A 17,386-nucleotide genomic window follows, 5' to 3' on the forward strand; every position below is an offset into this window, starting at 1 on the left:
CCTAGGTCATGACCTTCGGGTCACATAGGGTCAAAGATGGTCAAACTCCTGGTTGGTCTCTGAAGGGTGCCTAAAACATAGATAACCGCTCTAAACAAAATGTCAAGCGTTCATTTAAAGCCAATGGCATTGTTTGACCATTTAAAGGTCATGGCGACAAAAATCATACAAGACTGATTTGAGTTTTGCATTTGAATAAGTGCCAAACATTTTGCTAGACAGGATGTTCATAAAAACAAGATGTTCACCTGGGCCATTTTAGGTCAGTGAACTATTCTGACCTTTAAAAAGTCCATGGAACATGTATAATGCTGTTCCTGTTGTAAATAAATTCGAAATGGGCGCCAGAAACTGCCCCATGCATGAAACCTTAGAGTAATAACACAAGGTGGGTTTTGAGCTTGGTCTGGTCTTCATACCTGCCTCTAGGTCAATATAATTATTTCATTATATTGTTGTGCTGCCTAAGAAAATATATCAAAGATGTATGGCTTCATCTAACACTCCGTTGTTAGATCAGATTGAGCAAGTCCCTAGAAATTGCCTTTGTTGAAATCATGGCCCGACTTTGACCTGCCATAGGTCAGCGACCTTACAAGGTACATCTAAATTTTTGATGCCAGACGATTTGCTATTCAATTGTCTACAGCTAGCAAGATTTATTGGGACCACGCCGCGCCGCAAGGGAACCATTCCAGAAAATCCTTCGAGGGGTCAACTTGACCCGAACCGAGCGCGTGCCAATGTGTTTCAAACATATGGGAGCAGATGATGGAGCTAACCTGGCGTTCATGTTTTTACGCACTCTGTGATAAAAGATGTATTCCGACTAAGATGTTACTTGATGGAACCGTATTGTAAGATTGCATTCGTATGTTTCTACATATTTTACCTGACGTCAGTGCTTAGGCTTCTAGCCGCTAGGTGGGTTACGTACGTATGTGCCAGGACGGTTGCATCATAGTACCCACTATCAGCTGTGAAACAGGTAAAACGCACAATGGTTCGGATAATGACGCGATACATTGCAGAGACTAGAGCATTCCTAACAGTGCGGATGCTTTTACAATGAGACGTTCCGAAGAGCTGATTTCTTTGCCGCAGCAAGATCTCCTGCAGGGCAAAAGCAATGTCACCCGAAAGGAGAGAGCAACATGATTTTAGAAGGTACCAAAGACGGGTTTCTCAGGTAATATCGAGTTGAACTGTATTTCTACATGTATGCCCAAGGAAACATCACAAGCGCCACACAACACTATTGAAGCAAGTTAGCCCGAGCCGGCCTAGCAGTCAATACCGACAACCTGTTCACGCATGTCGCAGTTGACACCTGATGCTCCCGTCCACAACGCGCCCCATTTGTACTTCTACCTTATTTTCTGAACCGCTCGCACAGACGCTGGTGAGATATCCTGCGGCATTTGCAGCAGCATATGATGGCTACTATGAAACGGTGACATCGGTGCCGCGTGAACATCGAAGGCCAAGGAGTATAGTTCCCAGCGCGCTAATCTCGACCAGTATCGTGAGTCCTACAGCTCTAACAAGCATATGACACCACAGCACATGTGTCGTCCCACTTTCAAGTTCTTACAGATCCGCGCATGCGCGGTCCGGAAGTTTACAGCAATCACCACTTTTAAGCTCTCGTGTCCATGAAGATCCACTCGTTCACATTCTCGGCACGGCCGTTCCCCAGAAAAGTCACAGCGAGTCAGCAACGACACGTCGATTTCATCGAGCACCCCTCACGGGCCTGCAACTCTCACCAGGTCCCAGGTCACCTTTCACCAGGTCGCATGTCAACTCTTACCAGGTCCCAGGCCACACAAGTCAGGTCTCCCCCAGTTAGAGGTGCTTCCCGCCGAATGCAAACCTGGTGTCACAACCCGGCCAAGCAGAGGGTCTCGCATCCTGCTCGATGAGCCACCGCAGCACCAAGCCAGGTCGCACTTTGAAATTGGACTGCCCTCTGACGCGTTCGCGTGCTGATTGTAGATCACTTGAGAATCCCTGAGTATATCTTGTGAGGTCTTAATGCAACAGGGAGTGTTCTTAGCCACTTGCATATGCTAGGAGTTCCTGTCAAAAATAACACGCAGGCTTCAGACAAGCTATTTGGAGCATGACGGTAAGCGTGTTCCGTGTACCAGGGATGACAACCAAAGGCAGCGTAACGACCGCCTCGAGACGTCGTGCACGCAGGTGGCAACAACTCGAGACGTAATGCACGCGGGCGGTAACGACTCGAAACGTCACGTACGCAGGTAGTAACGGCCGTCAATATGGTGCGCTTTCCATATAAAATGCCTCTTCTAACATCCCACAGTGCCTTCAGAAGCCACAGTCGCATCAGAGGGCTCACGCTGTCTGGGTAATATCCACATGCACGTCTTCACCGTGCTTCGCACATTCGATCATCCAGTCCTATGGAACGTGGCATTCTCCTCAGTTGTGCCAATCTGCCGCGCAGTCACGCACTTACGAAGCTTTAGAAACAAAACGCTCCTGAAGAAAAACAGACGGTTTTGTCAGAGAATTTAAAGCATTAAACGATATGCATGCGCAAGGTCTCAAAAGGTGTTTGAAACCAGCTGGGAGACATAAGTGCTTAATATCACCTCATGCCACAGCCATTAGCCTTCCTACAGCAACAGACATTTTCCGACGGATAGTTCGACGAGTCGATCTAGGCAGACAGTACTTTTCTGTTAACCAGGGCACAAGCAAATCCTAGCGGCTTACACACGTGATCCTGGCTGCTCATAGTCGGCTAAACGGCAAGAACAGTGCTCGCAAGATTTGTATGATCATCCCGGACAGTTGCGGCAGACCGACGCACGGCTCTGGGCGGGTATAACAGCGCAGCGCAGTAAAGTACAACACCTCATAGCTGCTGCCACCTCGTCCTGGGCTACAATCACACCTACCATGGAACCAGCCAGGCCAGGAGCCCAAACTTCCAAAAAACGGTTTCCAACTTCCAAACTTCCGTTGTACAGTCCGGCCACCGCGGGCAGCGCTCTTCACGATCCACCGCGGTTGCGGTGCGTCACAGCTCGCCGCATCGTCCCTCGCGCGGCGGCGCTGGACGCCGGGATAACGATGAACCCAGCACAGCTGCGGCAGCCCGTCACACCGTCCTCGGCAGGTGCGGAAGCCCGCCGGGGCGCCTGAGCGCCGTCCGCAGTCGTTCCCAGAAGAGCTGCTGCTGCTGCGCGCTGGGCCCCCACTCGATGTAGATGCGCGTGCGCATGAGGTAGCGGATGGTGGGCGTGAGGTGGCGCCTGCGTATCTTGCCGAGCTTGACGAGGATCAGGTCGTCCCGCGTCTGCTCGAACAGCCGGCACTGGACGAGGTTCATCTCCCAGCGGCACCAGTGCGACTTGGCGAAGTGGTCCGTGAGGATCAGTATCGTCTTCCTGCAAGGGGCGGGGGGTCAGTCAGCGCCGGGCTGCGATCGGTGATCGGTCAGAGAAGCGGCGCTGGGTCAGGCGGACTGAAATGCACCACGCGGAGTCAGAGATAGAGGGTCAAAAGAGCTCACGACTGGGCAGGACAGATCAGTGGTGATATGATCAATCGATAGTGAGTAGAGATCAACGGTGGGCCACAGTCAGGCACTTTGTTTTATGACGTTCACGCGTTAATGAAGTAAAATCATGTAAATCGACAAGATAAATAAACACAAATGACGATGGTAATAGAGTAAACTAGGCAATGTGGTAGAACAGTGCTGTTGGAAAAATATAATTGTAAATTTGTGCCTCGGCTAATACATTTGTCCTTGCTACGGCACACACAGGCCAATGCTCGTCTATGACTACTGCAGCTCCACTAGGTGTGGTGAAGAAGTATGCGATGTGTTTGCTGTTTCGTCGGAGCACGGCCTTGATGCAGAGCGTCATGGTGACAGCTTTAGTGCAAAGGTGGACAATTGGACGTGTAGAGCATCCCAATGAACATTCATAGCGAAAGGTGCTCTCAGTTCCGATCGTACAGAGGGCCGTAGCGTGGGCACACCTGGATGTTGTGATGCTCTCCAGTATGCACTCGCTTATCACATTTCCTATCTCAAAGTCCCTCTCGTAGACACACAGACGGTAATATGGGCTGATTTTTTCAAGATTTTCGATCATTTCCAGAACAAAGTCGGCGTCTTCGCTCGAGTAGCTGACGAATGCGTCGTACAGGTATCCACTGGAGTCCTTTCGAAGCTTCTTCACCCACCGCTTCGATGTCAGCTGGAAAGACGGTCCACAGATAGGCGGTTAGTTGGCATAGAAGCTCTGTTGCATTGTAGGGATTTTGCCTACATTGTAGGGAAAAGGACGCAGTAAATGTGAGCACACGACTGAAGCATGTGGAGAAAGACCAATTGGCTGTGGTACTGAAACAGACAAACCATTGTTGCATGTGCGTGGTTGGAAGCATTCAGATATTTCGAAGCAGCTCGAGCCCACCCCACAGGGTTTCTTAACATCGGCATTGGGCTATGAGTGTTGTGTAGAAAGTACTGGCCACAGATTGGAACATGCGGTGAAAATATTTTCAAAATTTTAAGCTGTTGCCAACCGATTATGCGTATAACGCGTCAGTTCATGTCTGTAAGATATGAAAGATGTCCAGGAAACTAAAATAGAACACTAATCACGGTGGTAAATATTACTAGCTTGCCTTGAATAGCCAGTAGCGCAGGTACCAACGGTTTCTGTACAGGAGCCGAATCCCCACAGCAACCAGCATTCCTGTAAGAATGGTACGGATGCATGAAAAAAAGAAAGCCAAAAGTAGAGCCCCGGCAACTCGCGCAAGTGTCCACCAAAATAAAGAAGACCTACGTTTGCAACACCCTTTATGCTATGGTTCTGTCAGTGAGCCAACAGCTTACAGTTATCTCATGCTCAAAGGATATGATTCAAACGGGATTTAGTGACGATATCTTTTGAAGCCGTCAGTATCTGGTATTTATTGTTCTTAGGCGTTAATAAGTCACGCCTGTCTTATTTGCACACTGTGAGTGTATCGTTGCTTATATTTTGCATCCTATTGTCTTCAATTACAGCCAGAAAGACGCTACATACGATATAACGGTTAAATGTGTGTGAAGTCGACGTAAACAGGACAAGAGGCTTGGCCCGCGTCGGTCGCGCACTGCACTGGTTATCAATATAAAGTTGCGCATGCGCCGGTTGGTGAATATGGCTGGGACCAGGCTTCAGGGCAGATAAAGCTCAACTAAAAATGCTGTTCATTCCCGGAGAAACTGGCCCCACTCTACTTCAATCATACATCACGTGCGTTGCACGAGACTAGGGCGTAAAACGCGACGACAGTGCAAAGTTATGGTGCGTCTGCACTTTCCCCAAACACGGAGCTCCCCTTAAACACTTGACGCAACGACGGACGCATCAGCTCACCTGACCGCACCGGTGCGCACAAATAAGAAGCGCCAGGCTACCCGCCGACTCATGTTAATGCGCGAGTCATTGGTGTTGCTATCGAGTCATGCTAGTGCACGAGTCATTGGCGTTGCTATCGACTCATGTTAATGAGCGAATCATTGGCATTGCGATCGAATCATGTTAATGCGCCAGTCATTGGCGCTGAGCCGGTCTGCGAGCGCTCATGAGCCGTGAAAGTCTTCTGCGGCGAACAGAGACCTGCCAACGCCAAAGCTCACCGCTGACGGCGACCGGCAGCAGGGTGAACAGCATCCTCGTGGACGGCTCGACGGCGCAGGGCGACTTGTTGGACAGGCTGTAAAAGTCGAGCACGGAGATGTTGCGGAAGACTCGCGGACTGTCGCACACGCAGTCCTTGATGTCAGAGGTGACCGGATACAGAACACCGTAGCTGGGACTGTTCGCCTCCTCCCAGAGGAGCCACTCGTACAGCTCGCACGTGCACCTGTACGGGTTGAAGCCGAGCTTTAGCAGGCGAAGGTTCTGGAAGTCGTCGACCATGGCGGTGGTGACGTGCGTGATGGAGTTGTGGCTGAGGTAGACCCGCGTGAGGTTCGGCGGGAAGTCAAATACGCGCTCCTCCCACGGCAAGAGGTCGTTGTGAGACAGGTCTACCGCGCTGAGGAAGCGGAGGTGACCAAACGTGGCATGCGTCAGAGTCTGAATGAAGTTGTTCTTCATGTTCAGGATCTCCAGGCGGGGTGTCTCCCTCAGGTACAGGTCTGAAGTCGATATTGTGCAGTTGTCGAGAAAGAGGACGGCCAACTTGGTAAGACCTTGCCAAGTGTACTCGAACACCTGGTTGTTGAGTGGATTGTTGCTGAGATACAGCTCCGAAAGGTTTTCCATCATACTAAATGTGAAATTGGCAACTTGGCGAATTTCGCTGTTCTTCATCATCAGAACGGTTAGGTTTTCGAGCCCGACAAAGGCGCCTCGCTCCAGGTTTACGATACGGTTGTTCGACAGGTCTAGGTATCTCAAATTTACCATGTCGCGGAAGCGATACTGGTATAAGCTGAACCTGGAGAAGTAGGGCAGCTGCTCAGAACGTGACAGGTCCAGTGAGTGCAGGTTCGGCAGGAGAACGGCCGACGGCACGTAGGAGAGATAGTTGTCGCTGAGGTCCAACTGCTCCAGGGAGACGAATTCTTCAAAGGTGTTCTCGTAAATCACGGAGATCCCACACTGAGCCAATGTGAGGACTTTCAGTTTGTCCAGCGCGGGAAAATGGATTTTGAACAGGAAGGGAAAGCAGTAGTGATTCAGCTGGAGGGCGGTGATGCTGCTGTTTGCTATAGCGTCCAGAACCGGTCTGAGTTCCACTATGCTGTACTTGCCGATCATGGATAGGTCAATTACCTCCAGTGTGCTATTTTGCATCGCTGTGATCATTTCCACCACCTCTGCAATCTCCAAATGATTACGCCGCAATCTAAGCCGTCGTAAATGCTTCAGGTCCTTAAAGGCGTACGGTTCAATGTGCTGGATGCGGTTTTCGTGCAGCTGTAGATCCTGAATTGGTACGTTCCTCATTGCGGCGAAGTCCTGTCGCCGAACGACGGAGAAATTGTTGCCACCGATACTGAGATGTAGCAGTGATGGCGCCGTGATAGCCGTCGTAGCACGGGTCACCATAGAAAGATTGTTAAACTTGTTGTAAGACACCAGTAGCTCCACCAGATTGCTGGCGCCCTTTAGAACATTCTCCCCCAGGTCGGTCAGCCTGTTCTGCGACAGGCTGAGGTTGCGAAGGCTAGACATGTTGAAGAAGGCTCCGTCGTCGATGCTGCCCAGCTGGTTGTTCTCCAGCTTCAGGACTGACACGGCACGGAAAAATTCGAGGCTGTGCGCGGCCAGGTGCGAGATGTTTGTCTCGCTGACGTCAAGGATGCCGGAAGGCACCTTCGTTTGCGGCAGCGTGTCGCAGAAGCTCGTCTTGCCGCTGCACGTCGTTTCGTCCTTGTTGACCAGACACTTGCACAGCGCCGCCGCCTGGTCGGCTAGTGGCCGTCGCCGCCGTTCCTCGGCGCTGAACGTGCCCGCGTCCAACAGTCCGACCCTCAGCGCCTTATGCAGCGCCTGGCGCGCCAGGAGCGCGTCCAGCCCGTCGATGAAGATCTGTTCGGCGGCGGCGTCCTCCTTTTCCCCCGGTGCCAGCTCCTGCTCGTCGTCCAGTGGCAGGCCGTCGTCGTCTAGCTCGCAGGATTGACACCTGTCTTCCGAGGATTCGACGCCGTCCAGCGCGGCCGTCGACGAGGCCGGCATGGTGGGGTCATAACTGCAGTCGCTGACGAACGCCCGCGAGGAGCGCGGCGCCGGCGACACGCGCACCACCTTTACCATCGTCAGCTCCAGCAGGTCGTCATCGGAGAGGCTCGAGGTGTCCGGCATCAGCGTCAGCTTGACCGTCTTTGGCAGCGTACCGTTCCAGGGCCTGCGTCCGATGGGCGGGAGACGAGGCGTGGCTAGGTAGCTGCCCTGGGTCTCGCTTGAGAACGCCCCTGTCGCATTGTGGGGCGACTCCGTGCTGTTAACGTCGACATCGATGACCTGTGTCGAGATGTTGCCCAGCGGCACCGGCGAAGAGTTCTGCGAGGTCACGAAGAGGAAGAGCACAACTCCTAGGAGCATCCCCTCGGGCCATCCTGGGGACACAGAGAGGGGCAGTGTAACCATGATGCGTCGCAAACGCGTCGCAATATTAATGATGTGCGTGAGCTGTACTCCACTTTTAGCAACGCTCCTGGGCAACACCAGCCAGACTGTCGCACATAAGTCGTTTTTCTATACGAAAATGTCGAATACAAAATGCATCAGGTATGGAACCCGATATACTTCTGCGTCTGGTGTTTTTTTTCACGAGCACGTCAGAGACGAAAGCTAATCTTAGCTGTTGTTGGTTGGTTTGAGTGGGGCTGCTTGGTAAGGTGAATGCCCATTGGCGTGGGTGGCGCATTTCGAGACAATGGGATGAGGGAGCTAAGCACCTTGTTGAATCGCATCGATTCCGCCTTAACCAGATCCCAAAGCCCATCCCATAACTGCTTCACATGAAGCTGACGGATTTCTGCGGGTGCCCAGGCGAGCTAGGAACCCAGGCTGTTCTTGGTCAAGTATGCTCCTCGATGTGAGAAAGCCTGGCATAGTAAATTATTATGGTATGGTTATGGATGTCGGGCGCCAAAGACTCAATTTCTTGTTACAGGCTCATTTGTCATCGTATTCAATATGAGTTCCCACACAAGGCAAAGTGAGGCATGGGTCGAAACGTGATGCACCCATGTGACTGAATGTTTGGGATAGCTTTCTTCATGGTCGTTGAGGGCACGTGATCAATTAATCATTGAAGTACCGATAAGGCGCAAATTATTGTATTATTATCATTATTTTATCACATAATTTAAAAAAATATATTCTGTGCTGTCGGCGTCTCAACCATCGTCCCCATCCTCCCCTCCAAGCAAACCTAAGTAGAAAAACTGTCTTCATTTTATATTGAATGAGCACAGTAAAGTAAAAATTATTCCTGCAAACTTCTCAAATTCCGTGCAAGTTCAGGCACTTAACAAGTGGACCGAGCACACCCTACCATGAGCCAGGTGAGCACCAGGTACGTTAACGTGGATATTGGGTGACGGAGCCACCAGATCAGTGTTTCTCGGAGTCATCATATCAGCGTTTGTCGGAGCCATCAGATCAGCATTTGTCGGAGCCATCAGATCAGCGTTTGTCGGAGCCTTCAGATCAGCGTTTGTCGGAGCCTTCAGATCAGCGTTTGTCGGAGCCATCAGATCAGCGTTTGTCGGAGCCACCAGATTAGCGTTTGTCGGAGCCACCAGATTAGCGTTTGTCGGAGCCATCAGATCAGCGTTTGTCGGAGCCGTGAGATTAGCGTTTTGTCGAAGCCATCGCATCAGCGTTTGTCGGAGCGATCAGACTGACGTTTGTCGGAGCCTTCAGATCAGCGTTTGTCGGAGTCATCAGAGCAGCGTTTGTCGGAGCCACCAGATTAGCGTTTGTCGGAGCCATCAGATCAGCGTTTGTCGGAACCGTGAGATTAGCGTTTTTGTCGAAGCCATCACATCAGCGTTTGTCGGAGCCATCAGATAAGCGTTTGTCGGAGTCACCAGATAAGCGTTCGTCGGAGCCATCAGATCAGCGTTTGTCGGAGCCGTGAGATTGGCGTTTTTCGAAGCCATCACATCAGCGTTTGTTGGAGCCATCAGATTAACGTTTGTCGTGGCCTTTGTGTAAGCGCGCTTATGCCAAGCAGACGTTAGTATTTCAGTTGCACCGGAGCTCCAGATCGCCGTAATGATATCGTTAACGTAGTCGTTAGTAGGCTTTCTTTCACTGAGCTCTGCATTAAGTTCGAACATATGTGAAAACAAAATACGATGAAGTGAAATATTGTTTTCAAGATATGTGCTCCCATGGTTTTAAACATTGGGTAGTTTTGTGTAAATTTCTTTCAATTTTTTTCTCGGCAAGATCGACTTCATTTATTTTCCAGTCAAGGTACCAGTCGAACATTACTGAATACAGAGCATGCGATCCACATAACCACTCGGAAATATTTCTCCTTCGGAATCAATTTCACTCAAACCACGATTTAAATCACAGCGAGCTTTGTTCATTCGCTGTTGGTAGTTCAACGCTGCTAAAGAGACGTAGCATGCAAGAACGACGCACATCCGCCACCGGGGACTGACCGCTGCGCATGAACGTGAGCTCCCGACTTCCGACGGGCCCGTTATCTGGCGTGTCACTATCTGCGCTGGCCGCCGCGGGGGGCGATGGCGCTGGCCCTGTGTCGCGTATCTGTATCGGTCGTATCAGCAGCACAAAACACGACGGAGTCACTGTGAGCTCGCGCGGAGGCGGGAGGGGGGGGGGGGGGGGGAGCTCACAGCCAGACGCTCTGCGCGGGGTCCGGTGTACTAAAGGGAGCGTGCCACCTTAGGGATGGGGAGTGCGCGGCAGAATCTGCTCTAATGACGTCTCAGGGTCGGCCATATCTTGGAATGCATTGTGTGGCGTGCAGCTGAGTGACCATCATAAAGTAAGCGAATTAGGTTTATTTATTTCGAGTCCAATGACTGGGTCCAATATGGAATACAGCCAGGTCATTTAACTAAGACAATCAGCAAACTAATTTTGATTTGACTTTCGATTATAGCTTTTGAATAAATTCAAGACCAATTTAGTTGTGATCGAGTAAAATAATTAATTAATTACGTTCAAGCCTTAAGTCCGAAATCTTGAAACCGGCATGAAGCTCAGCGTCCCGCGCAGGGGTGAAAAAGTGCCTTTTCGAAACGAACGAAACGACAAATCTTGGAGCCTCTTGAACTGTCACCAGGAGCCAAATCTATCAAACACTGTTGTAATATAACTCTGAGTAAGAGAAACCACAACAACAAAAATAAGTGAAATGCAATGCGACGTAGCCATTAAACATGTTCTTTTCGAAAGCTCATTTGTACTTAAGTATCATTTGCTGGCCATCAAACTCTGAATGATGTTTGAGAATCACGTAACACAATTATCAGATAAAGGCATACTTAACGGAATCAGCCTGGAGGCGTATAGTTTACTGTCCTGTGAGAGGGCGGTTGATTGTACCTCTTAACCAGGGATGTAGTCTCCTCTTTGTATTTATCATATATGTTCACTATTTTTCATTAATAATCATTTTCTGATCTTCAGCCCCCTCGCCTTGCTCAAAAGAATCGAAACACTATGCCCCTGCTCTTAAAAGGAGACCGTTAAATCTCGGGAAGAATCTGTTTGAAGTGCATCTTGAATGCAGGCTCAGTCATTTTTCGTTCTTGTAATGAAGTCTACTCTGTCGTAATTCGTTTATCTATCGCAATTTGTTCACCAGTTGGATTGCACAAGTGTCCGTTTTTGTCACCGATCATACCTGGTAAATTAGAGGCTTTTTCACCACTGGTCACGTGGCGAAATGCTATTTGACGAAGCGTCGGGCCAGAGAGGCTTTGTCCACTAACATGACGTCACATGGCAAACGTATACGGACTAAATTCAACTTTCATTTGAGCATTCAGTGGCATCACTGGTGCTAATGTTTTTAAACACTTGTGCAGCCGTATTTTCGGCGAAAACAGGTGAAGACCTTATTAACAGGTCATTGTTAACTCCCCAGGTGTCAAGCATATTACAATAGATGTCTAACGATTATATTTCGAGTCAAGGATGCGCACGCTGTGTACAGCACAGGCCAATGCACACACGGACCCCGTGTGTTCGCACACAGAGTGTGAGGACGGGAGCCTTAGTCGGCCGGAGGCAGCAGATAACGATGTTAGGTAATATGCGGATCTCGAGATTACCTTTGTGCAAACAGGAATGTTTCGACAAGCGCTGACCAGCCGGTACTGGCTCCACTTGAATGGAAAATTCTGGTTCGGCGCATCATAAAATTTTACCACGTTTTTTTAATGGCACTTCGAGTGTTGTTGCCATGACAGGATAAGTAGTTCAAATAGTCGGATCCTTTCAATACCTTCTAAATGGATTAAAAGGTCTTTAACAAATCCATATCCGTTTTGAACGCAGCCAGCCGGTAGCCCTGCAAAAATCTTTTTATCGAGAGATGTTGTCCACTGAAATTTTTACTCCATCTTTACTGCTTATACCAGTACCGAGAGAAAGTCATGCTTTATGAAATCAGCTTTGGACCAACAAACATGCATTGGTCCCTTGTGCATTGTGGGCTTGAGCTTATGTCGTAACGTTATACCACAAGGACACTTAACAGAACTAAATATAACATAAAGTGTTTTAGCTTTATACATCACTGCTACCTCCAAGTCGCATTACAACCACATTGAAGCAAAACATTGGTGAAGCATTGTTGCTGCGTGTAACGATATATGAATTAAGCGGCGCTTCGACTGCAGTGGTCATTTTTCTGCGTGTGTGTTTCTCGCTGCTGCGCGTAACTCCTGCTGCCGTTGCACGCATGTACATGCCTCAAAGCAAACGCGACGGCCTGTCTGACCCGTGAAGAAGCGGCATACCGCCCAGCAACAGACCGTTACCTTCCACCGGGCGTAAGGCGCCCGGTGGCGGAACGGATGTGGCGCAACTCCACTGAGCTGGAAACTTGAATCGACATTGCCTCCGATGGTTGCGTTTTACCGGACGGGTGACGACACGCTTATCGTATCGCGCTATATGGCATCGCGTACTTGAAGTTCATCCAACAGCATGGCTGTTCTCGAGCTCGAGTCAACGTTATGAAAAGATTCGCTGGAAAATGCGCACTCAATACACACAAAAACAGGTACACTCGGCATGGAAAAATAAATAGATGCATCTTGGCTGGCAGATAAGAACCCCATTAGATCGGGCCGGAACGCGATTCAAGTCCTTTAAAGACGAGCGGTCGGTGGCATGAAATCTCAGGACGCAACGAATTAAGTCCAGTTGTAGGAGGATATCTGAACCACCATCTGCCTGACTACGAGTGAATTTCAGGCAGACTAAGGTTGTCTGTCCTGCGGCGTGTTACGTTTTCTCTCCTGCCGCTGTGTTTTCGATCGTCTGCCAATGACTCTGCGCACTCCGGCTGTCAAATCTCTTTCAGCAGACAACGTGATGACACCGTGTGTGTCGCGCCACGGCTCCCAGCCATCTCTGAAGCCCAGGGCTCTGTTCTTGAGTGCTCCGGCGCTACCAGCAGGCGCACCTCGGGATGACAGCAACGCTGCCTTTTTTGCCAACGCTCCCGAATTCCAGGAGTGGCCAAAAGCTAAATCTGAGAGCCGGTTTGACGCGGTCCTCAGATGAACGGTATGCGCCGTCGGGTATGTCGTTGGGGGCGATGGCTGCGGCTGGGACGCTTCTGTCGTGATGCCTAGAGACAGCGTTGCAGCAAAAACCTTACGCTGTAATGTAAATCGCGCTGGACAAGTGAAACGCCGCATATAACGCTGTGGTGACTCGTGGCATCTCCAGAAAATTTGGCCAACGCCTGGTCGGAAAGAATTCACACATGCGAGCGATCGAGGCTTCTGAGCTCTCGCCTCTTTCATTTGTATGGTTACCTTCCTCAGTGTGGGGGGAGGGGGCGGGGCGAACTTTTCACAAATTCGCACCCGGTGTGCTAGGGCAAAGTCTGAAGATGGAATGGCTTGAAGTTGGGTGGCTTGAAGGAAAGACCCATGGAGAAAGATAAAGGATTGCAGCATCAATGTAACTTGCAACAGGGCAGACTAAATTAAGGCTGCTTGGATGGACTGAAGACGGACCAAGCTAACGTTGCTGACTCGACCTCAGGTTACGCTGCTCACGTTGTGCCAGCTTGCTAAGTGCCAGTCAGGTTGTATTCAAACTTACACTGGAGTCTACCATTTCATTACTGAAGATCACTTCCGTTTATGACCAACACGAGCATGCAGGCTGGCGATGCATGTCCCGAGGTCAGTTGGAGCTACTCCAAACAGCTTCCTCGAGACCGTTGGTGGTGAAGTACCACTCCTTGGGACATTGACCTAAGTAACCCCTCTTTCTATCAAATACTTTACGCGGCATTTCAATATTGTTTGCTTTTACAACTCCAGCAGCCACATTTCTGTAAGTGGTGAAGAGGGACTCCCTCATTAAAAGGCAATGGTCCATACTTTCCAAAAGTGGTCCCTTCTTTGCCTTACAGTCATTCAATCGTGAGTTAATTTATTTCCAATTTAGCGAAGACACCCTTTTTAACCACATGTTATATTTCAGAAGCTTTCAGTCGAGGTGAGTGATTTTGCTCCATATAAAGATTTTACGAGAACGGCATTGTTGTAAATGAGTAAGAGCGCACACCACGCGATGTCTTTGGCGCTTATCGGTCGCCATGACAGGAAATACCGCCCTTAAAACTCTCTAGAACAGGATCTTTTGATCCGTGGCGGTTCAATCACGTGGGATTATCCCGATTCAAAACTGAACATAGCATGCCTTGCGTAATTATAAAGGTATGTGTGCGCACATGTGCACACCGGAGGCTGCTTTCCTTTTTCAGCAGGACAGATTTCTCGGTCAGTTGAATATTGAACGCCATATCAGCATGTTGTTGAACACATGAACTACGAAGCCAGCATGAACTACGAAGACATCTCGTATGTTCGCACAGCATCTGTTATAAACCAGGACGTTATGTTGCAACGGCTTACCACGTTGTCGTGACAAGGGTTAGGCAAGAAAGATGATTATGATGATAATGTATTTGTTATCATAACGTTATCTCGTCGTATTTAGTACACACTCCTAACAAAGTGTCCCGCATCCCATACCGAGTCCCACAAGCGAGCACGCCAGCTGAGTCTCTCCATCGCAGCGCTTCGTTGTTATTACGTTATGCTCCCCAGTGAAATCAGCAGACGCCGTGACTACGGACTCATTGCTGGGCGGAGAGCAGGAAAGCCGGCGGAGGCCCGGCAGGGCTGCCAAATTACGTGCAGCACCGAATCGGCGAGAGGCCAATAGAGATCCGAGTGCGTGCCTGTTTATCGGATCAGAAGCGTGGCGTCATGCTTCGGTAATCCGGGGTCAAAAGGGCAAGAGCTGGGAATAACAGCGCTGCTGAGGGCGATCTGAGACGAGCATTCGGGAATTCAGCGTCGAATAGCCTTGAGCTGCCCGTGACAGACGGACCCAAAAGCAGAGCAGCTAAGAATTAACCTGAAAATAGACAGAAAGCCGACAAAGAACAGCTGAAATTACCAGGAACAGACAGATGAGCAGAACTGAACAGTCAATGACTGCCTAGCACGAACAAAGGTCCAGTTTAGTAGAACCAGGGCCTGTCTAGATCGGACAGCAATGACCGACAGGACAGCAAAAAAAAACTGCCAAAAACAGACAGCATGCAAAACAAGACGAACCCATGAAAGACGAGAAGATACCTAGAAAATACATCAATGGGGAAGGCCGGTGATGATAAAGATAACGGTGCTCTATGAGACGTTCAGACGGGATGGCTAACAAATTCTGGTTTGCGAATGTAAAAAAGATCCATCGGGAATGTCCGGCAGCCGCGCCAGAACGGTGCGATCAGATAGGGCAGAGCTGTTCCGAAGAAGGACAGCTGTGGGCTGGCGGTTGTGTTGGGAAAAACAGTCTGGAACTGTCAGAGTGCTACGTTAAGGAATGACGATTTGGGGCTGGTAGAGTGCTGCGCTGAGACAATCCGAGCCGGGAAGACCGCTCTGTTAAGAAAGAACCACCCGGGGCACTGTGTCATAACATTTGACGATATCGAAAGCACTTTCCATCATTTTGCGTCGTTCATCCCGTCATGCTTCCCAGATCAACCATAGGCCAAGGTCAGTGACATCACCACGCCACCTATGATTGACGTTAACCAGCACTGCACGACAGCGGCGCGTCCCGTGCCGCTATCTGATTCCGATGCTGGGTGTTGCATATGGTTGCGTAAGGCATCAGATGATCTGTTTCCCACAGATTGTCCGCCAAGGCTGAGTGGTTTCATGTTTTGCAACAACTGGTGGCGATGGTCCTCCGGCCGTTGGGCCATTTCGCCGATTTTAAGACATAGATCCACATCGCATGATGATTTACATGGCCGATGTGGGGACACGCATCAGTTGCCCAAAACAAAATGCGGATAAAAGGGAATGTTCCTCATCTTAAGACACCCATTCAGGTATCAGACAAAATGAAATTGGTCCACTTATAACTATTGGCATACTTAAGTGAAAAAGACTACTCTAGACAACACAATTTCTCCGTTTAGTAAACGTGCTCCTCAATACGTCATTATTTGATTGTGTCATGGAACGTGTGTATGAGAGCATTCGCTTACAACTGTTTGATCTCCCGATATATGACAGCACGGGCTGAAATTTTTCGTTAAGCCAGATATCGCCACGTGCTCGTGTTTTGGCCATTTCCCGTGGTGTTCTTGCATATTGTTTCTCGAGTTGAAGATGTTTAGTTGCGATTACATACTCGTTAGTAGCACTATTTTTAAGTTATCCGATCACAAGTCTTCCTTTCGTAACAATTAGGAAGAATGTATAACATCCTGTGTAATGCACAACAAATAATGCATGGTAGAATCTTGCACAACATTGGTTGAGAGCCAGTTGAAAGCAGTTATATCTGAAAATGTGATCACGAACGCCAGATGTGAACGACTTAGCGACTTTATTTTCCTGGCCTTGAACGCCACATGGACAAAGGAGTGACCGGATTTGAATGACGGTATTTTGGCGTCATGGCTGCCTGGGCAAACTTGAAATAGACTGCATGAAATGGTCTGCACATATTTACGGGCTTATAGCTCATAAACTATAGGCTTTAGGCCTTAACAAGGGGAGGGCTATGCACTGCACCGAATGACCTGCACGATGGCTATTTTAGCTCAAACCCCACACAAAGATGGATCGCTACCTTTAAACGGAACCCGCATCATACCGGGTTTGGCTAGCTTAAACAATTATAACAATAGATATTTTATTAAATTGAAAAATTAAACAATAAATAATTATTGATTTTTGTCAAGGTAATGGGCACGTGGTCGTCAAGAAGTGATTGCATTGTGCCGTAAAAACGGGGCATACATGAAGTCTGCGAAGCTAGAATACACCAGAGTAACGTAACATGGAACTCCAAGCAGAGCAACATCCTTTGGGATATTTATCTAGAAGAACCGGTGGCCGCTTGGTGTGCAGCCGAGCACACTATCGCGCGAACAAGCGCTTGCAAGCGCGCTAACGCACGTTCAGCCAGGTCACACTCTTGACCCCACGCTCGTGCTGACCTCCAGCGGATGCCATCGGCAGAGGCGCCGCCAGGATAACCACCCTGGGGATGCACCTACCAACGTCGTCGGAATTCCCAGGAAAAAATGTTATGATCATACTTCACCCATGTATTGC

The 17,386-nt window shown here is 49.4% G+C and overlaps 1 protein-coding gene across 2 annotated transcripts in view; it reads right to left on the reverse strand.

Annotated features, from left to right (window-relative positions):
* Positions 1–1,204: 1,204 nt before the first annotated feature.
* Positions 1,205–17,386, reverse strand: part of LOC119104868 (toll-like receptor 2 type-2) — a 25,177-nt gene continuing 8,995 nt past the window's right edge. Inside the window, exons 2-6 of one of the 2 annotated variants that reach the window (XR_005094998.1) lie at positions 5,684–8,113; positions 4,678–4,748; positions 4,024–4,244; positions 2,931–3,422; positions 1,205–2,082 (exon numbers count right to left, since the gene is read on the reverse strand). Coding sequence is in view for 1 of the 2 variants with exons in the window: in XM_037228600.1 (XP_037084495.1) it covers positions 3,134–3,422; positions 4,024–4,244; positions 4,678–4,748; positions 5,684–8,099 (2,997 nt within the window). In the remaining variant the exon portion in view is untranslated. Of the gene's footprint in view, positions 3,423–4,023; positions 4,245–4,677; positions 4,749–5,683; positions 8,114–17,386 lie in introns of both variants that reach the window. The other variant, XM_037228600.1, reaches the window with a different exon arrangement.

Source organism: Pollicipes pollicipes, unplaced genomic scaffold, assembly GCF_011947565.3.
Source record: "Pollicipes pollicipes isolate AB1234 unplaced genomic scaffold, Ppol_2.1 Scaffold_6052;HRSCAF=7182_pilon_pilon_pilon, whole genome shotgun sequence".
NCBI classification, from domain to species: Eukaryota; Metazoa; Arthropoda; class Thecostraca; order Pollicipedomorpha; family Pollicipedidae; genus Pollicipes; species Pollicipes pollicipes.